Raw genomic sequence first — 23502 nt, forward strand, 5'->3', positions numbered from 1 at the left:
TCCTATATGCTGATTCATCAGCAAACTTGAATATGGCATTGGAGCTCTGCGTAGCCACACAGTCATAAGTGTAAAGTGGGTAGAACAAAGGTCTAAGCACACACACTTGTGATGCCCCTGTGCTGATGGAGATGCTGTTGCCAGTCTGAACAGACTGAGGTCTGCCAGTGAAGAAATCGAGATCCAATTACACAAGGAGGTATTGAGGCCAAGGTCTTAAAGCTTATTTATTAGTTTTGAGGGAATGATAGTATTGAATGATGAGCTGGAGTTGATAAGCAGCATCCTGGCGTATGCGTCTTTGCTGTCTAGGTATTCCAGGGTTGAGTGAAGGCCAATGAGATGTCATTTGTTGTAATGGTTGGCAAACTGGAGTGGATCCAAGTCCCTTCTTAAGCAGGAGCTGATATGTTTCATCGCCATCCTCTCAAAACACATCATCACTACTGGACAATAATCATTGAGACAAGCTACCGTATTCTTCTTAGATACTGTTATGACTGAAGCTTGCTTGAAGCATTTGAGTACCTCAGACTGCCAAAGCCAGAAGTTAAAAATTTCAGTGAACACTCTAGCAAGTTGATCAGCACAGGTCTTTAATACTCGGCCAGGTACCCCATGTGGGCTGGATGCTTTCTGTGGGTTCACTCTCGTGAAGGATGTTCACAAGTTGGTCTCAGAGACTGAGATCACAGGATCGTCGGGGGCTTTGGAATTTGTGATGGATCCTCCATGTTTTGACAGTCGAAGCAAGCATAGAAGGTATTGAGCTGATTTGGAAGCAAAGCCTTGTTGTCACCTAATTTAGCATTTAAGCCCTGCCACAACTGTCGTGCATCTTTCATTGATTCAAGTTTTGACCAGATTTGTTACTTCACGTGTGAGATGATTTTCCGGAGATTGTATCTGGACCTCTTGTAACTTTCCTGGTTGCCAGACTTGAATGCTTCTGATCTGGTCCTCAGCAAATTGCGGATCTCATGGTTCATCCAGGGGAAGGTGTTGAATGATTTTGCAGGGCACCCTCGTCTACAACCGTTTTTATAAAGTGATGACTATGGTGTATTCATTTAGATCCACAGATGAGTTCTTGAACATGGCCCAGTCCACCAACTCGAAGAAATCCCATAACTGCTCCTCTGCCTCCAGTGACCACCTCTTTCTTGGCCTTTTCTTGAACCATGCTCTTTAGCCTCAACTAGTATGCAGGTAGGACAGCCGAGTGATCAGATTTCTCAAGATGCGATCTGGGCATGGAAATTGCCGTTGTCACATTCCTCTGAGGAGGAACACTATTCTTTTAAAGAGTAGACCCTCCCTGGGTCACATAACAGCTCTGAGTACTGTCTGTAACCACTGTTAATTTAGATCACTGTTGACTGAGATTAAAAGAATTGTAGGTTAATTGCTACAGAATAGTACAGATCTTAGTTAATTTAGATTTTAGATTTTCATTATAATTACTTAATTAGTATGGATTCAAAGCATGCTGAACCATAGGCCTTCCTCAATCACAGGAAGTGGGAGTTTCAGCCTGATGGTTCCACAGCCCTATACCGCCCATTTCTACCTTTTACCCACGATTCGCAGACCATTAGTGTCTTGGTGGAGCCATTGTTTCTGCCTGCTCTTGCATCATTGAACTTATCTCCACATAATGCGACTCTGCCTTGTTACCTTTCCGTGGACTCTGTATTACAGACGTACTTTGCCAACACTCCCCAGTTTTTATTCTCCACCACATCGATGACTGCATTGTTATTACCTCCTGCACCCATGTGGAATGGCACTTTCATGACTTTCACTACCTACTTACAGAAAATCATTCTTTGTCATATCTGCAACAGGATCCTACCAGCAGCCACACCTTGTCTTAACCCAACCTTTTCTGCTTTTCTCTGGGGCCACTCTCTCCGTGACAACCTATATCAGTCATCCTTCCCCACCCACCCACCCCTCTACTTCCCCAGGCACTTTCCCCTGAAACGGTGGGGGTGTAACACCCTCCTCCCTCACCACCGTCCAGGGACCGGAACAACCCTTCCAGGTGAGGCAGAGGTTTGCATGTACCTACCTCAATCTTGATTACTGTGTCTGGTGCTCCTGATTTGTCCTCTTCTAATCAGTGAGACCAAGTGAAGACTGAGCCACTGTTTTATCGAGCACCTGCATGTCCGCCCTAACCATTTGGAGCTCCTAGTTGCAAACCACGTTAATCCCCCTCCCCACTCCCAAATGAATCTGTCTGTTGTTGCCTTCCTCCACTACCAGGATAAGACCAAATGCAAATTGGGAGGAATAGCTGCTCATGCTACATCAGCGTATCCTATAATCCCAGTGGCATGAACATGACCTGCTCCCTATCTGTCCAGTTTTTTCTCTCATGTTCATCTATTCAGTTCCTCCTGCACTCAGCCAATTCCCTCCAGTCCCCACTCACACTGATACTTTTCCCCTTCACTTACTCCAATCAGTTAGATATTCCATCTGCCCACCCCATCTCCCTATTTGCTTCACTTTCCTTTCCTACCAGTTTCCATCATCTGCAGCCCATTGTTGCCTCCATCTTTGTCCTCCCAGCCTCTGTTGCTATTTCACTTCTTTTTGCTATTTGTCCTCCTTACCTGAATCCATCTATCATTGTTCTGTCCCTTCTCATCAGCTCTTTATACTGGCTACCTCCCCTGTATTCTTTCAATCCAGATGAAGAACCTTGATCTGAAATGTCAACTGTTCATTTCTTTCCAGACATGCTGGGTGAACCGTTGGGTTCCTCCAGCAATTTTTTTTACTCCAGATTTCAGCAGTCTTGTATGCTTCGAGATTGAGCTTGTATTTGCCGAAGATTCACTGATTTGACTGGTTTAATTCCTAGGAAGCAGCCTGCCCTATGAGGATAGATTGTGCAGAATGGACTAAGATTTTCTGGCATTCAAAAAAATGACACATGAGTTAGAAAGATCATCACAGGACGAACCTGTCAGGGTTGGCATAAGCGATTGGCTGGAGGGTTAAAAGATGGAGCATTGTCTCAAAATAAGACTTCCATTCAGGAATGAGATGGGAAGAAATGCCTTTACCTAGAGAACAGTGAATATTTGGACTACTCTACCCCAGATCACCATTTATTGCAGATTTTTGGATATCATGCCCCTCTGTCTCGGGGAATTGAAGGATATGAGGATCAGACAGGAGGATGGTGTCGAGGTGGAAAAGCAACTTTCCTCTTGTTGAATGACGGAGCAGCTCAAAAGGATGCTTAGCTTACTCCTTCTCCAATATCACGTGTTCTCGTACCCCAAGAAGACTATTTTAGTCTTTCCTATAAGTGAATACCCCTCATTGCTGGTAACATTTTTGTGATTTCTCTTTGCCTTTACTCCAGAACTTTTCTTTTTTTTTGAATAGGGAAATGAAAGCTATTCCTAAGTGTGGTCTAACAGACTTTCTATATGAATTTAATATTGATCTTCTCTTTTCCTATTTCCAAATCTTTGCTTCTCTGTCACATTTAGCTTTTTCTCTTCCATTGGTGAGGGACCATTCCATTACTCTAGCCAAAATAAACCACACTTTGTTGGATTGAATTACCTATGTCATTTATGTGTCCATAGCCAGCTGGTGGCGTAGTGGTATCAACGCCAGACTTCGGAGCGAAGGCTCCTGAGTTCAAATCCAGCAAGCTCCCTTGGCACACTTTCCATCTGTGCTGGGTTGAGCGTCGAGCTAGCAACTCTGCCTCGTAAAAGTAAGAAAGCCTGCTAAAAGAACGCCGTCATGACGGCGTCCCAATGACTCCACTTGGACTTAAGGGCTTTCTTCTTCTTCATTGATGTGTCCATTCTTCAGGTTTGCTTATGTCTTCCTCTTTTTTTTAGTGTAATCCTCTTCATTATCAGTTACTCCCCACTCCCCATTACCATCAATCTCAAAGTTTGCTGTTATTTCCTAATTTCAACACTAAAGTTTGCTCAGATTTCCAGCATCTGCAGATTTTCTCTTCTTTGTGGTTTGATCAACACTAAAGCGTTTGATTTCTGAGTTTAGATTACTTGTGTAATTAACACATTGATGTTGATGGAAAGCTTCTTCATAACTTTTGCCAGCTAGGGAAGTTTATCTTACTCACTAGCCTCTGTTTTTGTGCAGATAGTCTAGACTGGAATCTCGGCATTACTGAATTATGTATTTTAAGACTGTAATGTAATGAGGTTAAATAGATTTTTATTTTGGGGGTTCTACTTAGTGATCTTTGTTCCAAAAATATTGAACCCATATTGACTTTATTGTACTGTATTTTAAGATAACAAATTTCAATTTAAGATCAATTAAACGTGATTGTTTTTTCTAACTCTGCTTGGCACACAACCCTAAGCCACATCGAGCTGGGAGCTTCCAGCACAGCTAGAATGCAGACTATGCATTGTCAATGTGTTACCAAGGATGCAGCTGATATTATCTTCATCTCAGATAGGATACTGCCAGAGCTAGTTCCCATGGAAGAGTTAATACACGATAGTGGAAGATTGAAAGATTATCAGTACTGGCTGGTTCTCTTAATGGGTGGATAATTCCTCTTGTAGTTTATTTTAAAAGTAATTTTCTACCTGAATTTAAGTTTCAATTCAGTGTAAATTCACTTAAACTGTGAAACAGTGATTATGCTAAGACATTGAAACAATGGAAAGGGAGAACATAAGAACATGAGAAATTGGAGCAGGAGTAGGCCATATGGCTCATCGAGCCTGCAGCACTTTTCATTAAGATCTTGGCTGACCTGGCCATAGACTCATCTCCACCTGCCTGCCTTTTCCCCATAACCCTTCATTCCCATACTATGCAACTACTTGGGAGTTGAGATGGTGTCATTGTGTTTTTCATTAGAACAATGAATTCTTAGAAGATATTTAGTAATTTCAGAATTGTGTTATCAAAAAGAAGTACTCCGGCTGAAATAAAGGTGGTCTGCAAATTTCGAAACTATTGAAAATAAATTGCAAGTAGAAGGTGAAGGCCACTACAGCAAATAAAAGAAAAATTATGAAAATATTTGAAGCAGTCTATATAGGAACTTAAAATCATAAGATATGGGAGAAAAATTAGGCCATTAACCCCATTGAGTCTGCTCTGCCATTTGATCATTGCTCAGTTTTATTTCAATCCCATCTCCCCACTCTCCCCACCTGATTGAACACTTACAGGCAAATGAGTGCAAATTGCTTTAACTTCAGTTGCAGGTAAAATAAAACCTCACTTTAAAAACCTTCTTTAATGACTTTGTTTTGCTCAGTTCATTGTTATGTAATCAAATCTTCTCTCTTCCTATAGCCATTTGGTGTGAACCAGCCTGGGCCTTATATCATGTACACAACAGCAGATGCCAATGGATATCTGAAGAATGCATCAGGTGGGTACTTGAAGCTCAAACCTAATGTAACTTAAATTATGAGCGTAGTTTGAAGTAATTTTAATAATACAAATTAGTGAGAAAACAAAAAGAAATGAGTAAGGGTGAATTGAACACAGTGAATGGCAGTGCTGGCTCGAAGGGCCGAATGGCCTACTCCTGCACCTATTGTCTATTGAACCAATATACCAGGTGATAACTCCGTAAGAGGATTCTAGATATAGGTCTTATAACATCCTGGCTGTTGTAATGTCAGGACTTGTTGCTACTCTAAGCCAGCCTGTTCCGAAACTATAATGACATTTGCCAAAAAATATAAAAATGACCTAAGTACTACCTGCAAAGAAAAAGCAAGGCAAGTCCAATCCAGCTCAATACTGCTCCATTATTCTATTCTTACCCATAAGCAAAATGGCAAAGGTACTGTTGGCAATGCTCAGTTTTGTTTCTTTAGATTATGAAGACACGCAGTCCTCTTTTATTGTCATTTAGTAATGTATGCACAAGAAATGATACAATACAATATTTCCTCCGGTGTGATATCACAAAACACAAGACAGACCAAGACTGAAAAAACTAACAAAACCACGTAATTATAACATATAGTTACAACAGTGTAACAATATCATAACTTGATGAAGAACAGTCCATGAGCACAGTAAAGAGTTCAAAGTCTCTCAAATGTCCCACATCTCACGCAGACGGGAGAAGGAAGAAAAACTCTCCCTGCCATGCCCGACCACAGTCCGACTCTGAGTCGTCCGAAAACTTCGAGTCTCCGACACCAAGTACCGAGCACCATCTCTATCCGAACGATTCAACCTCAATCTCAGTCACCCACAGCAAGTAAAGCTGGGGATTTTGAGGCCTTCCCTCCGGAAGATTCTCGATCGCGCAGTAACCACAGCAGCGAACGGGCGTTTCAGAAATTTCTCCAGATGTTCCTCTGTGCTTTCACGTCTGTCTCCATCAAATCAGAATAGTCTACGGCCCCTACTTAACGGATACGATATCATTTTCACCGGAGGGCTGCACACTCGCGGCGCGTTGCTGTCTTTCTAGCAGAACCATCAAGTTCAAGCATTGATTCAGACTTGGATAAAAAAGCTGAATCCCAGAAATGAGGTTGAAGTAATTCCTTTTGCTGTAGAGGTAGTGTTTGAATAACTGTGACATCAAAGAACCTTGGTAAAATTGTTACATAGCGAATAAGGGAAAGATACATGAATGTTGAAGTTATACCAAGTATAAAGAAAGATGTTCGTAATTACTAGAGATCAATCTTATCAGCCCAAAACATTGCTACAAAAATTCTTCGACGAAGAGCTGCAACAGTGTGTACTATCTACAAGATATACTGCAACAACACACCAAAGTTCCTAAGGCAGCACCTTCCAGACCTTCAACCACTACCATTTAGAAGGACAAGAACAGCAGATACCTGGGAACACCACCACTTGGAAATCCCCCTCCAAGTCACTCATCATCCTGACTTGGAAATGTATCACTGTTCCTTCATTGTCACTGGGTCAAAGTCATGGAATTCCCTCCCTAACAGCACTGTGGGTATACCTACACCTCAGGGACTGCAGCTGTTCAAGAAGGCAGCTCATCACCACCTTCTCAAGGGCAACTATGGACGGGCAAAAAAAACACTGGCTTAGCTGGTGACGCCCACATCCCATTACTGAATAAATTTTAGAAAATCATCCTGCATTTCTTAGTAATTTTCTGCAATACTTTTGTTTCTGTAGGAAACCAGTCCCCCTTACATATCATAAATTTAAGTCATATGATTCAATTTGAGTCTGTTGTCTATCTGTATACAGTTAATTTCTTCCTAATTGCCTGTGTCAGCCTGCACATTTCACCAAGTACTTTAATCATTTGATGTTCAATGAACTAAACCACAATGCTTTCAGCTCACATCATATTGTTCAGTTCTTTTTAACTGCTATCTCTGAAACCTATGCTCAGTGGTGTATCAATCCATCTGCTTCAAAACAACATTTATATTCTTAAGCTCAGTGATAATATTGACATGTTTAAGTTTGCATTTTTCACACTTTGATCATAAATGTTCATTGGTAAGCTAGAGAAAGTTGTAAAATTGGTCAGCTCCATCATGGGTATTAGCCTCCATAGTACCCAAGACGTCTTCAAGGAGTGTTGCCTTAGGAAGGCAATGCCTGTCATTAAGGACTCCCATTATCCAGGACATGTCCTCTTGTCATTGTTACTATAGTGAAGGAGGTACTGAAGCTTGAAGGCACACACTCAGTGATTCAGGAACAGTTTCTTCCCCTCTGCCATCTGCTTTCCAAATGGACAATAAACTAATGAATACTTCCTTACTTTTATTATTTATGTTTTTGCACTGTTGTTAAATTAACTGTTTAATATACATATATATACTTACTGTAATTGATTTACTTAATTATTTTTTCTATATTATCGTGTATTGCATTATCTTGCTGCCACTAAATTAACAAATTTCATGACATATATTGATGATATTAAACCTGATTCTGATTCTGATATAATGAAAATGTTACAGGACAAATGTACATCAATATACAGCATTGTTAGGCATCTAACCTAATTTAAATTAAGGCTAACAACACATATTACAATGCCACCTTAATTGTTTACACACACAGTACTTAATGGCATGAATAATTATGGTGATGATAATATGGATGTCATCGGTGCTTACTGCTATTGGGGCATAAATGAGGTACCAATTTGTGGCATTCACCTATGCTGGGGTAAATCCAGACATCCAGAAGCTGACTACCCAATTTGTTGTGCTTCTCCTGAAACGTTGCCACACTTGCACAGCACTAACTACTTTGTCATTGAAATAAATGTAAGAATATGATAGTTCAGTTAATAGCTTACTACGTACTGAACATCTACAAAATTTTTGGTCTTTCCCAACTTAAGTACAAGGAATCTTCCTTCTCTGTTCCTTAGATAATAATTATTGTTGGAGATGTATAAAGTTTAACTTAGTCTCTAATGTTTCTCTTAACCCCATTTTATTTCTCTTTCTATTTCTTTAATTTTATTTTATGATTTTGATTTAAATGATTTTAAATATTGTAGCTTAGGATTTCAAGGTCAGTCTCTACTCATCATAGAACTTTATAGCGTAGGAATGGGTCTTTTTCACTCACCACTGCCGACCATGATGCCAATCTACACTGAGCCTATTTTCCTGTATTAGGCTTCTATCCCTCAACATCTCTCCCATGTACGTGCCTGTCCAAATGTCTTTTAAATATTGTAATTGTATTGTCCTCTGCCACCTCCTCTGGCTGCTTGTTCCTGATAACTACCATCTTCTGTATGGAAAAAGTTGCCCCTCAAGTGTCCTTTAAATTTCCCCCTTTCAGGTGAAAACTGTGCCATCCATTTCTAGACTCCCTTCTCCGGGAAAAGGCTCTGACTATCCACTATGTCTATGACTGTCATAATTTTATAGACCTTTAAGGGCATTTGACAGCCTCCTACATTCTGGTGAAACTAAACTCAGCCTATCCAGTTTCTACTTATATCTACAGCCCTCCATCTTGGTGAATCTCTTATGTACCTTCTCAATAGCAGGAGTTCCCAACTAACTTGAGGTCCATGGACCCCTCTGTTAATGGTAGGGGTACGTGGCATAAAAAATGGTTGAGAACCCGTGCTCTATAGCTACCACATTCTTACTGTAGTGTGGCAAGTAATCGTGAGAGTTAAAACTTAATTGGTTAAGAAGACAAGCAGTAGCATGCATGAATATCTGCTGTGCTCTGCTTTTCTAATTTACAATAATAAGTTGCTCATAAATTCACAGAAGTTCTGTGGACTGCTGTAAATATGAATAAAGAAATGTTCAGTTGCCAGTGACTATAAAATTTCAGCAATTATCATTCTCTGTCAGTACCTTAGGGATAGTTAAATTAGTTTTAAACTAAAAGAAGTATTGAGGTGAGCAGTGAATATCCAATTTTTATTTCATCTTCATGAATGATGAAAACGTCAATGTAGTCATAAAGTACCTATCACATAAGTGTCACAACCATATTCGATAGTTGAGGTGAAAAGATTTGATGCATTCAAAAGCAGCTCAATAAATATGAGAGAGAAAGATTAGAAATATATGCTGATATGATGGTGTGGAACATAATTAAATTGAGCCAAATGACTTATTGATCCATTATTCCATGCAGCTTCAAATATTTAATAATTACTATTATTTAGTGAAAAATACTTCGACCGTACTGGTACTTAATTTACTCAGTGGTGAAAGGGCTCAGCCAGTTGAACTTTCACTAAAATGATTGAATTGAAAATTCTGCTACCTTTGTGAATAAATTTGATATAATTGCCTACATGTCTCATCTGTGAAAAATCCAGGATGAGTAAAAGGACATGTGGCAACATTGTTCTAAAATATATTACCTACATTATGATTCCATATAGAAAGTGTCCTAAATTATTTCTTGCACATTTTAATTGTGTCATTTGTAGTTATCACAAGTTTGGCAGTACGGTAAGTTATAGTTTGCCACTTTGAAGTCCGAGTTTCTCCAAATCATGTATAACCTGAATAACACTAACTTGTTGAGGGAATAGGTATCAAGTTCCTACATTGTGAGCTGCAGGGCTTAGCAAGTTGTCAAATACTCTGTCAATATAGCTGTAGGCTAAAATGCAAGATAAACTAATTGTGCCAACTATTGAAGCTCTGCAGTTTAGAGATATCATAAGCATTCGGAATACCAGACACCAGAATCTAAATTATCAGGGTTCAAGTTACTTTGGAGTATCTGGCCTCACCAAACAACTTGGAATCATTTCTTTCTTCTGGATTTTTGGAACACCGTTTGTTCAGTCAAATTTATCCAATTTTCCTGAACTTGAGTGATCCCCAAATAACAGTCTATTCATGGATTTGGCCAAAGCTACCACTCATTGGATAATAATGTGTGATATCCATGTGGGATAAGGTGGGATGGGGTTTGGTTTTAACTAGGAAGAGGCATTGAGAAATAGCTATACTCATCACTAGTTGTAACGTATTTTGGGACACATAGTGAACTGATTGACAAGTAGACAAACCTACTATATAGTCCATTGGGCACCAAGACCTTCAAGATAATGTTCACTTACCGGTTGCCCATACCCAAAACTGTAGTCACGACTGGTCAGTGGTAATAGTTCAGAGCAAAATTTGGTGCTGGGCTCAGAAGTCCCCTACCTGGAATACATACCATGCCCTTTCTAATGTATGCTTCTTCCAAGCACCTTCAACATGGAGAAATAAGACATTGTTGAAGGACAATATTCAGAATCATCCAAAGGCTTTCTTACATGTATTTGAGCTAGATGTAAAACAATCTGAGATAAAGAGTAAATGTTTCAATACTCAGCACCACTTCTTCTTGCCTATATATATCACTATGCTGCTAATTCTAGTAGGTCCGTGTTATCAAGACGTATGCAAGCGTTGTGATGAAGTAGTTCAGGATGTTGGCTGAAAGTTATTATTCTGTTAGTATGACTATTGTCAGTTACTTGCAGTGCCATAGGAGTAAAGGTGGTTTTCACTCCACGCACCTGTTTTCTGGTTTTTGGCAGTCATCTGGGGTCTAAACATTTCTAACTAACTGCCCAATCTCAAGCTTCAATGCTGGTGCATCAGGAAATTGCACATAACGTAGATTGCAAAGTAAGTTTGGGTAGGTTTGCGGATTAGATATTAAGGGACTGTCAATATTTAATCAAAATTTATTTGCATCTCTGGCCCAGGAGTAGAATTGTACTCGACAGAGAAGATCTTTTAAAAGGATTGAAATTTGCAGTTTTGTTGCTTGTACTGTACCCTCTGTCACCACTGAGTCAGACATGTGGATTCTCTGGTAGATAGATCCTCTTTTTAGGTTTTTACTTAATGCTTGCTCCCATGTCATTATCCCTGGTTACTAACATCATTCAGATCACTGTTAATAGCAGCAGGCACTCAGATTAATAACCGATCTGAGTATTCTCCTGAACCAGTTACTTTTTCAATCCCTTCTCTTTAATCCAGCTCTTCCCTGATTCTCTGGATATCACAGGAAAAATTCCTTGAGAAAATTAACAGGGTATAGAATTCAGAGAAAGTTAAATTTAGTTAGAAAAGAGAATACATGAGATTAATAGAGTGGTTGTGAAAACTCTTTACTTCCATTTCAGTTACTAGCTCGAACATCACACCAGATAACAATATCGACAACACTACTATTCAAATAGGTGAAAATCTAATGATAGTAAATGCCTTTAAACCTCTAAATAAGGAATGACCAAATCCACTGTTACCAAAGATTAAAGACCCAGCAATATTCCTTGGAGACTTCAACAGCCATCATTAAGATTGGGGATACTCAGAAAACAACACAGCCAGAGAAGCGATCAATCATTGGGCATCTAATAACGACTTCCAACTACTTACTATACAATCCTAAAGATAAAGGAACATTCTTCTCAGCTAGATGGCAACAAAATTACATACCAGACCTCTGTTTTGTAACAATAAACAATCAGCTATCCGAGAAATCCTTGCTGATTTTCCTCATGGTCAGAACAGATCCATGCTAATAATGGTTGGATCCCAAATACCCACTCATCTCTCTATCCCAAAAACCAGATGGAACTTCAGAAAAGCAAACTGGGAAAATTTCACCTCGCAAGTCAACAATACATAGAAGAATACCACTCACCATCGAAAATTTCTACCGATTTCATAGACTCGTGCTAGAATGCGCGAAAGAGGCAATACAGAGGAGCCATCAACAAGAATATATTCCTTGTTGGTCTGAAGAAGGCAAAGAACTATTTCAAGAGTTTAAAACAACAGCCGAAATGACTACAGCTAATGATCTCCTCAAATCGCTCCACAACGCCAGGCAAAATAGAAGGGTGGAAACTGTCAAAAACATGGACTTCACTCATTCCAGCAAATCAGCATGGACCCTCCCCAAAAAAACTAGATCCCAACACAGCACCAAAGCAACAAGTCACTCAGTGCAGACACAGTAGCAAAACACATCAGACAAAGAGGAATGCATACTCCTAATCATAAATTTAAAACACGTCAGACACGAATACCAGAAACTTTACAATAGTGCGCCAGAAGCTGATGACAGACTTACACTTCCAATAACATAATAACATCAGCCGAAGAGTAAGTCCGCCTTGCAAAGTACTAAATCAGCAAAATCAACCAGCATCAAAGATATCTATCTAGAAATGTTGAAACATCTCAGAGAGGAGGGTATCAAGTGGTATCACTGACACGTCGTAATAGAAGTAAAATACCCCGACACTTGGGAACGTGCCAAAGTCATTGCAATAGCTAAACCAGGAAAGCCTGCAAATAATCCATCAAGTTACTGCCCAATTTCTCTCCTCTGCTGTACCTACAAACTTCTAGAGCATGTTATTTTACCCAGAATATTACCTCCAATAGGTCCTTACATACCGATCGAACAAGCTGGCTTCAGACAACACCACAATACCAGTGAAGGAGTTCTCATTCACATCGTACATCAAATCAGGCTTTGAACTCAGAAGGAAAACTGAAGCATTTTTTATCGATTTATCGGCTGCATATGACACCATTTGGAGCCAAGGCTTAATGTTAAAACTAGTTCAGACCATCCCATGTCAAATGATCCTGCGTCTCGTCCACAGAATGACAGGCGCCCGTTCTTTCTTCACCTGCCTAGGAATTGACACCAGTCACATTATGAAATTTCGCAATGGTGTCCCCACAGGGTTAGTCTGGCTCCAACCTTGTTCGGTCTGTATCTCACTGACCTCCCTGAAACCAAATCTAATGTGTTGGTGACTGGGCCAAAGCCTTCCAATTGAACAACGTCAAATCCATTGAAAGAAAACCTTACCCAAGTTATCAACTCCCTATCCAACTACCTCTCAAAGTGGTACCTAAATATAAATGTCAACAAAACAGTAACTTCCATATTTCAACTGAACAACTGACTAACCAAACTTAAACTTAATGACAAACTGCTACCCAACGATCCACACCCAAAGTACTTAGGAGTCACACTAGATCGAACTCTCTTATACAAGATACACCTTCTCATACAAATGTTGCAAAGAAACTAAAATCCAGAATGGCCATGATCAGGAATATAGCAGGAAACAAATGGGGTGTTAACCAATAAGTCCTACAAACATCTCGCCTATCACTATATTTCTCAGTCGCCGAATATTGCACACCCACCTAGGAGAGAAGTGCTCACACAAACATCATCAGTACACAGCTTCATACTTCTATGAGAATAATCTCAGGAGCCCTAAGATCCACACCTGTCCAATGGCTCCCAACAATGAGTGGAATAGCACCCCCGGAGATCTGTAGAAGAGCAGCTTCAGCAAAATTCTACAGACATATCCAAGCTACGTCCAACATTCCAGTTCATAAACTCATTAAAAATGCTCATCCACCTTCCCAACTCAAAACCCGAAAACCTTTCTACAACTTGAAAAAACCTCAACTCCTATGACAACACACTGAAGGGCGCCAGTACTGGCACACTAACACATCCCACCCCCCTACCCAACGGAGATCTGATTGACGGCTCCACCTCGCTCCTCCCGGGGTTTCCTACAGCTACCAGAAAAGGCTGGAGAGCTGCAAATAGACTCGTAAGTCAACATGCCAAAACAGCACAAACACTACATCACTGGGGCACCCAGCAAACCCCAGCACGCCGCTGTGATGCCCCAACCCAGGGAGTCCTCCACTTGGTCCAAACATGCCCTCTCACCAAGGTCCGAGACAGTTTTGCTGCAGTTCATTGGGGCAGCCAGGAGCTGGAGGAGTGGCTTGACAAAAACCAATTAGAAGTGTGAAGAGAAAAATACCTGCCATATGAAACAACATAATCCTTCCAGATATAAGCTAAGGAAGAGCTGTAAGGAATTAGCTGTACCCTTACTCTGCCTAATCTGCAATGTAAAAATTGCAGATTATGGCAGAGTAAGGGTACAGCTAATTTTTCAGAAGTCAAAAGTAAGCTGCAAAATAAATTGTGGCATGATAGGCCAATGGGCCGAAGGGTGGTATTGTTAGAGTAATTGCAATATGGTGGCAGAACTAGCAGCCACACTGATGTACTATGAATAGATAGAAGCTTGGTGCTGTAGAAAGCACAGATGGACTTGGGGGAGAGATATGCAAATCAGTAAAGACAGCATCTATGAGAAATGTTTAGTTTAAAAGTACTATAGGACTTCTAGGTCGGATCATGCAGCAAACAAACTCTGAAAATTTTTTATGGAACTTAATATGACTTGGTATTCAGTTCTACACCAGAGGAAGCATTGAGTTCTGCACACAGTAGAATGTTATTTGGTATTAAAATATAGAAATGTACATGAATTATAAGAAAACATAATAAAGTTGTTTAAAATTAAGAAATGATTGATCAGAGTAATGGAAGCCAGCTGTCTTCTATATTTGAGCATCAGAAATAAAGAGCATTGATGCAGATTTGCAATGAAGTATAAGACAATCTTCTTTTGACAGAGAATCGTGAGACTATGCAATTCGCTGCTGGGGTTTGTGATTGAGGCAGAAAGTCGGTCAGCCTTAAAAATGACAGTGAAGGAGAAGTGAGAGAAGGGTGTGAAAATGTGTAATTACATAAATATGATTAACCATTTGTTTTTGTGGAGCACAAGCATCAAACTGAATCATGTGAGCTAAATTAACTATTTTTGTGTTGTAAATACTTCGCATTTCTTTGCTAAAAGTGACAAACTGGTATGGAGAGATGAAAAGGGTTGAATCTGTTATTGTCACCATACTCATGAAATTGGATACACCTTCAGCAATTGCAAGATATTGTTGGGTTTCCAATTTAAAAGTAGTGGATAAACCAGTACAACATGTGCGCAAAGGTATTTTCTTTGGCCAGTGAATGTGGCTGGTGAGATTTGAGGTTAATAGCTGCTTCTTCTGAAACCTTTTCTATGTTGCTGTCAAAATATGCCATTTACCCCTAGAAATGAACAGTCGATGTATTGGGCCAAAATGTCAACTGTTTGTTCACTTCCTTGGATGGTATCCGACCTGCTGAACTCCTTAGCATTTTGTGTGTGTTGCTTTGGATTTCCAACATCTGCAGGTTTTATCATGTTTGTTATTTACCTCTAGAGTTGTGCAGTATTTAAGAATGTGTTTCTAATTTCTGCATTAAGAACAAAATCTACCACATATCGAAAGGTGGAATTCTGGTAGAATTTTATTAGTAGCTAAAAATTCTAGCCGCACCTGATTCTAGAAAGAGGTGCATTTTTGACAATATTTGGTACGCTCTCTATGCATACGCTGATTTTAAATAAAGGGCATGCCTTTAAACATTTATATATTCATCAGTTTCATCACTAAAATACTTCTGGTTGGTTCCAAAGCCAAAAGAGATAAAACTTCTTGATAAACTTGGGGACTTGGCTTCCCTTGTAAAATCAGAAATAACTAGCCTGGGCATTATCCCTGATTCAGATTTGAATTTAAAACCCACATAAAGACCAGAGCAGCAATTCTACACTTAAGGAATATTGCAAATGTATGTACGTTTCTGTCATGTAGTGATGCTGAAAAACTAATTCACGTCTTTCTATCGAAAAGACTACATTCCTGCAGTGAATTTTTTATTGACCTTCCAAAGCAATCTATTGACAGACTTCAACTCATTCAGAAAGCTGCTGCTAGACTTTTAACCAAAACCAGGATGAGGGAACATATCACTCCCACCCCAGCTACTTTGCATTGGCTTCCTCTATCTTGATTTTAACATCCTCTTACTTATTTAAAAAGCTCTTAATGGTCTGGGACTGGAATACATCACAGAATTGTTTGCATTTTATAATCCAGCTCAAGCTCTCAGATATTCTTCCGCTGGTCTCTTAAATTTAAACAACGTCCCTCAAAACATAAACAACAGGAATTCTGCAGATGCTGGAAATTCAAGCAACACACATCAAAGTTGCTGGTGAACGCAGCAGGCCAGGCAGCATCTCTAGGAAGAGGTGCAGTCGACGTTTCAGGCCGAGACCCTTCGTCAGGACTAACTGAAGGAAGAGTGAGTAAGAGATTTGAAAGTTGGAGGGGGAGGGGGAGATCCAAAATGATAGGAGAAGACAGGAGGGGGAGGGATAGAGCCAAGAGCTGGACAGGTGATAGGCAAAAGGGGATACGAGAGGATCATGGGACAGGAGGTCCGGGAAGAAAGACAAGGGGCGTGGGGACCCAGAGGATGGGCAAGAGGTATATTCAGAGGGACAGAGGGAGAAAAAGGAGAGTGAGAGAAAGAATGTGTGCATAAAAACAAGTAACAGATGGGGTATGAGGGGGAGGTGGGGCCTTAGCGGAAGTTAGAGAAGTCGATGTTCATGCCATCAGGTTGGAGGCTACCGAGACGGATATAAGGTGTTGTTCCTCCAACCTGAGTGTGGCTTCATCTTTACAGTAGAGGAGGCCGTGGATAGATATGTCAGAATGGGAATGGGATGTGGAATTAAAATGTGTGGCCACTGGGAGATCCTGCTTTCTCTGGCGGACAGAGCGTAGATGTTCAGAAAAGCGGTCTCCCAGTCTGCGTCGGGTCTCGCCAATATATAAAAGGCCACATCGGGAGCACCGGACGCAGTGTATCACCCCAGTCGACTCACAGGTGAAGTGTTGCCTCACCTAGAAGGACTGTTTGGGGCCCTGAATGGTGGTAAGGGAGGAAGTGTAAGAGCATGTGTAGCACTTGTTCCGCTTACACAGATAAGTGTCAGGAGGGAGATCAGTGGGGAGGGATGGGGGCGACGAATGGACAAGGGAGTTGCGTAGGGAGCGATCCCTGCGGAATGCAGAGGGGGGAGGAGGGAAAGATGTGCTTAGCGGTGGGATCCCGTTGGAGGTGGCGGAAGTTACGGAGAATAATATGTTGGACCCAGAGGCTGGTGGGGTGGTAGGTGAGGACCAGGGGAACCCTATTCCTAATGGGGTGGCAGGAGGATGGAGTGAGAGCAGGTGTACATGAAATGGGGGAGGTGCGTTTAAGAGCAGAGTTGATAGTGGAGGAAGGGAAGCCCCTTTCTTTAAAAAAGGAAGACATCTCCCTCGTCCTAGAATGAAAAGCCTCATCCTGAGAGCAGATGCGGCGGAGACGGAGGAATTGCGAGAAGGGGATGGCGTTTTTGCAAGAGACAGGGTGAGAAGAGGAATAGTCCAGATAGCTGTGAGAGTCAGTAGGCTTATAGTAGACATCAGTGGAGAAGCTGTCTCCAGAGACAGAGACAGAAAGATCTAGAAAGGGGAGGGAGGTGTTGGAAATGGACCAGGTAAACTTGAGGGCAGGGTGAAAGTTGGAAGCAAAGTTATATTCCGTCTGGGTAGCCTCCAACCTGATGGCATGAACATCGACTTCTCTAACTTCCGCTAAGGCCCCACCTCCCCCTCGTACCCCATCTGTTACTTATTTTTATGCACACATTCTTTCTCTCACTCTCCTTTTTCTCCCTCTGTCCCTCTGAATATACCTCTTGCCCGTCCTCTGGGTCCCCACCCCCCCCCCCCCGTCTTTCTTCCCGGACCTCCTGTCCCATGATCCTCTCGTATCCCCTTTTGCCTATCACCTGTCCAGCTCTTGGCTCTATCCCTCCCCCTCCTGTCTTCTCCTATCATTTTGGATCTCCCCCTCCCCCTCCAACTTTCAAATCCCTTACTCACTCTTCCTTCAGTTAGTCCTGACAAAGGGTCTCGGCCTGAAACGTCGACTGCACCTCTTCCTACAGATGCCGCCTGGCCTGCTGCGTTCACCAGCAACTTTGATGTGTGTTCCCTCAAAAGATAATTAGCAGGTCAGCTTTTTTTTCAACTATGCACCTAAACTGTGGATTTCAGTACCCAAACTATAATTAATGCAGACTCAGTTGACACTTTAAAATGCCAGATCGAAACCTATTTATTTAATCTTCCTTTTAACTCACATCTTTTTGTCCTTTATTTTCATTTTTTTTTATTTTCATGTTTGCACTTTTGCTGCATTGTAAAGCATAATGAGCCACATTGTCAAGAAACGTGCTTGATAAATAAAGTTGTTGTTATTATTTTAGAGTGCAGTGGACAATAAATTTAAGAAAGTAATATTTAAAAGCTTAGTGTTGGTAAAAATGCATGCTTAGTTTTATGATTCTTTAAACATCCAGTGTTGGTGGAAGCGCAAGGTGATGATAAATTCATTCTAGGACACAGTTAGTTTGTAGGCTGCGTTAACTTGGTTTCTTGAAGTTTCTTAAACTGGTACAAAGGCTCTCAGTTGCTCATCCTTACCACACCTGTTTTCCATCATGATCCAACTATCATTCTCTCATAGTTTCCTCCCAGTTCTGTATGTTTTCTTGCCCAACCCCTGAGGATGCTATCCTATTTCTTAACTCCCTACTGATTGTACTATTCTGTCACCTAAGACACAAGTGTTTGGGTAAGTCAGTGAATTATTTAATAGCCAAAGTTACTCTATATAATCGTAGAAAAAAGGAATAAACTTACTTCATGAATAACTTTGAAATGACAAGTCATTTGGTAACTATTTAACAATATGGAATAGAAAAAATCAGTGAATAAAACTGTTGAATATGAGCAAAAGGTTTAATTCTGATATTGAAATCCAGACTTTTTGTAGCTGTATTCATCCCGTCTAGTTAGGAATATTCCCATATACTTCTGATTAATACCTTGTAGATAATGGAAAGATTTTGGAGAATAGGAGTGTGAGTTAGCCTTCTGCTAAAAGATGAATCAGGATATTGATGGAGGGATATTCAAAACCTGAAAATTTGTAGTTGACTATTATAGTGGAGATGCTTAGTGTCTCTTTCATTTGCACTTTCGTATTGCAAGTTTTATTTGCCAATTACCAGCCTGTTTCTGTTTATTGCCGTAGTCTTCGGCAGGTAAGTTTATGAAGTACATTATCTAAGGAGAAACAGTGCAATTATCTGGAACATGTGAAGATGCCCTTAAGCATACTCACGGTGATGTCCGGGCTGAGATAACTAATTTCCAATAACTAAAACTGTCCTCTTTCTGCTAGTTACTAGTGGAGAATTTTCCCTGATTGCCATTAAATTTAATATTAATCAAGTGTGAATAATCTAGAACAGCTGTCCCTTGGATGTTACTGGTGATGTTTTTGTAAGGTTAAACAGAGCACTTTGAACTTTGTCATGATAGATCAATGTAAGTGATCTAATTGGCTTTACAGTTATGTTTAGGTAACAGAGTGACTTACTGGACCAATTAAGAGTCCTCCACATAAATTTAGTGTCACATTTAAAGCAGACTCGGTAAGGAAGGCTGGTTATCTTTCCAAAAGGACAACAGTGAACTAGCTAAATTTTATAATAACTCTATAGTTTCATGGTCGCAGTGCCAACACAAGCTTCTTTTTGTTCCAAGTTGATTTAATTATCTGAATTTAAATTCACCAGATGCTTTGTTAGAGTTTGAACTCAAGCTCCAAGTCCTTCATCCAGGTCTTTAGATTACTAGTTATGTAACTAGAATCTTACAGCACCATGTAATGTGTAGGTTTTTATCAGACTGCCTATGACCACAAGGTGTACAAGATGTATATATCAGTATCATAGAGGATTAGGGGGAAGTATTAGCTCAATAAGTAAAACTAAATGTATATCTGTAGTGTAACAATTGTCTGCCTTCCCTCCGATCTATAGTATACAATGCTGTTAGTTTGTGTCACCAGCTCTGGAGATGAACACGCTGTATTTTCAAAATCTAGGATTGCTGTGTGATGATTCATTCTGCAGAGCAGTCGTTGATCTCCAATTGTGCACAAAAGCTGCTGCAGTAAAGCTGCACCGGCAGGGATAACTGTAGAGTTTCAGATGAGGCTGGGTTGTAAGAACACCTACACAAAGCTATTTGTCAGACAGAAACTGCATAACAGAGACGGCAGCACCAACATGTAAAACATGAGATGGTGAATACTGAAAAAAAATGCAGCTGATCCAGACAGTCTTTCCATTGTTTATTTAAGAATTTTCATGGGAGTTCAATTAAAACTTTGCAATAAGAGACTAATCCTTTTTACATCTATCAAAACACATTTGTTAAAAATTTTCAAAATAGTTAAATAGACTTGCATAAAAGATTTATTCTACTGGAGTCTTCTTAGAATACTGTTCTTTATAAAGCTCATTATCTCCTGTTCACTAACCATTGACAATACTGCAGTGTTTTACTGCAACAAGCTGTCTTCTTTATTTATATCAGTAGTAGCTGCAGACTTGACAATAACAATTCCTCAATACTTAATATATACTGCAATGTCAAAAAATTTAGTTGTGAATAACGATAAAATGAAATAAGGTTGCTTTTATGTACAGAAATTCTGTAAAAGGACTCCTCTGTAATTTGTTAGACAACATATCCTTCATTAAAATATGAAATTCAGTTGTTTAACATTTAAATGATGCCATAGTCTATTATCACTATCTACTGCAAGCTAGAGCACTTCTCCGGTAGACTCTTCTGCAGATCCTCATGAGTCAGAATGTCTTGAAGGGAGTACTGTTATACTTCTTTCACATTGAATTTGCCTGTTGACAACACCTCACGGCAATCAGGACATTCATGAAGTATCTAATATGATGGAGAATTGCTGGAAGCATTTAAAACTTGCTATTCTCATGGCATATGCTGAATCCATATGCTAAATGTTCTGCCATACCAAGATTGATTTTGAAGGAAGAAAATAATAAAGGTATAAGAACAAATTAGCAGAATGTTAAATTCTGCAGGCATATGACAGCTGTGGCATGTGCCTGCTGTTTTTAATCTATTAAATCTTTCAGGATGTGTAGTAAGAGTGAGTGGTGTCATCGATTGGAGAATGGGAGGACAAATGAGTCTTCCAATACACTTGGGACAGATGGGTTTTTGGCTGGTGCTAACCACAACTGAGGTTAGTGTATATTGTCCAAGATCATCAGAAAACAGTGAGCAATAATAGTAATGCCTGAGATTGTGAGGAATTACAGCAGCAAGCACCAAGTACCTGGATAGAATGATAGTGTGGAGAAAGTTCTTGGTATATGTCTCGGTTATGACTGTTCAGGGTATTCGATTAACCCAGCACAGCATGATCAGGTAGGGCTATAAGGGGTCAATAATATCAGCAATGGCTGACCATAAGTCATCTTCATGTGATTGGCTCTGAGCTGATAACAGATTGATAATCTTCATTGGATGAAGATGTCATCTGATATTGTGTCATGTCTAGCAATTGTGTATATAAAATAAAGCCATGCTTTCTATTATCAGGGCAAGAGTAAGGACCTTACTGAGTAATATGAAAGGGCCTTTCATCCACTTGTAAGTTTAAAATTGATCATCATAAACATACTTTTGTTTAACCTTGAAGGGAAAGTGTGAGTAATTTTTTGCTCTATCATAGTATGATGAGAATTGCACTGATATTTGGGGCACATTCAAACAGAGAAGCAAAGCCCATCACAAATGGGCAAAATGACAGTTCTTTCCCGCAAAAGTAACAGTATTACCAGCCACTCAGGAATGAAGCCAAAAGGAAGCTTTGTCATGGAAGGTAAGTAGTGGCAAGTAAAGGCCAAGGAGATTGGGTTGTATGCTTATAAATAAAATGTTTAGGAGTTTTTCCACATACTATAATATCAAATCTCTCATGGTGCCACACTCCTCTGAGCACATCTTTAAGAAAAACCAGATGAAAGGAATATTTTGACTCCCTCCCAAACCTTGAGTCATCTTGATAGATACTGCTATCAAATCCATTTATCTAATTCCCACTAATCCCAGGCACTGCCCACCACATCCATGAAGAAGTCAGATGCACTACCATGCAAACCAAGAACCACAAGGGAGCAGAGCCAGATTACGTAACAACTGAAGTGTGCAAAGTCAGAGTTAAAGAATCATTACAGAAATAGTACACTTTCCTCATTTGTGGTGCAATGAGAAGATTCTGAACGATGAGAATAAAACGTTTGCAATCTTTAAGTTAGTAATTAAATCAGAATCTGGAAATTACTGAATCATTACTTCACTTTCTACAAAAGTCTTGCCTGTGTCTTCTTTAGTGGAATTCTCCTTGCCACAGTAAAGATGCTGGAATATCATTGTTGATTTAAACCGTTTTCAAGATAACTGTTGTCTGTCACATGTCCTTCATTGCTTTGACAACATTTTTTATTCCTTCAGTTGCAAAGCTTTCTGGAAAATTCTGGTCAGATATGGGTGCCCTTTAAAATTTATAAATTTAAGGCTTCTTTCCAATTAGATGTTTACCACCAACGTTTGGGGTTGTGCGGTTTTACCATTGCCCAAAGACCAACATTGCTCCATCACTTTGTCAGTCATCCTTACTCTGAAGAATTCCTCTGTACTGGAATTGATTTCCACTACGGCTTTTAAATCTTTGTTCTCTTTGCCCAATGACAAGCACCTCTAAATAATCCATTACTAATCTTTTAATGACCTCATTGTGCACAATGCGAATGATCTTCAGTGTAACTCTTGCTTCGGCTAGCGGCTTAATATAGGGGGTGATAGCCCCTGGCCCAGCCAAAATTAAGAAATCTCGTTTGGGTGGATGCTACATGATGTGTCTCCTGTTACAAATCAGTACCCCAAAATAACAAACAGTACACCATATGCAATTAAATGATTAAGGTTTTATAATTCTTACTTTGACTATATGGTTAGTAAAGAAAACAAAGAAAAAAAGAAAAAGGGCCTAATCTTGTGAAACAGTCTAATGCGCAATGGTGGAGCTCACTGATAAGCCGATTGTCTACCATCGACCTCCTCCGATCGTCACTGCTCTTCAGACCCTCGCTCCAAGTCCACCCTGTCCGGCGGTCTACCAACTCTCTCCATTTGCGTCTTCTCTCCGCATCTCTCCCCAGCAAAAAACCGCAAAAATCTCCCTTCCAGACTCTCAAGAAAGAACAGCATTCCAAACCCCATTATCTCTAGTCAT

The 23502-nt window shown here is 40.1% G+C and overlaps 1 protein-coding gene across 1 annotated transcript in view; it reads left to right on the forward strand.

Annotated features, from left to right (window-relative positions):
• Positions 1-23502, forward strand: part of itfg1 (integrin alpha FG-GAP repeat containing 1) — a 266512-nt gene that overhangs the window by 222051 nt on the left and 20959 nt on the right. Inside the window, exon 14 of the mRNA XM_063066932.1 lies at positions 5329-5407. Coding sequence (XP_062923002.1) covers positions 5329-5407 — 79 coding nt within the window. The remainder of the gene's footprint in view (positions 1-5328; positions 5408-23502) is intronic.

The sequence above is a fragment of the Mobula hypostoma genome, chromosome 14 (genome assembly GCF_963921235.1).
Source record: "Mobula hypostoma chromosome 14, sMobHyp1.1, whole genome shotgun sequence".
Taxonomy (NCBI): domain Eukaryota; kingdom Metazoa; phylum Chordata; class Chondrichthyes; order Myliobatiformes; family Myliobatidae; genus Mobula; species Mobula hypostoma.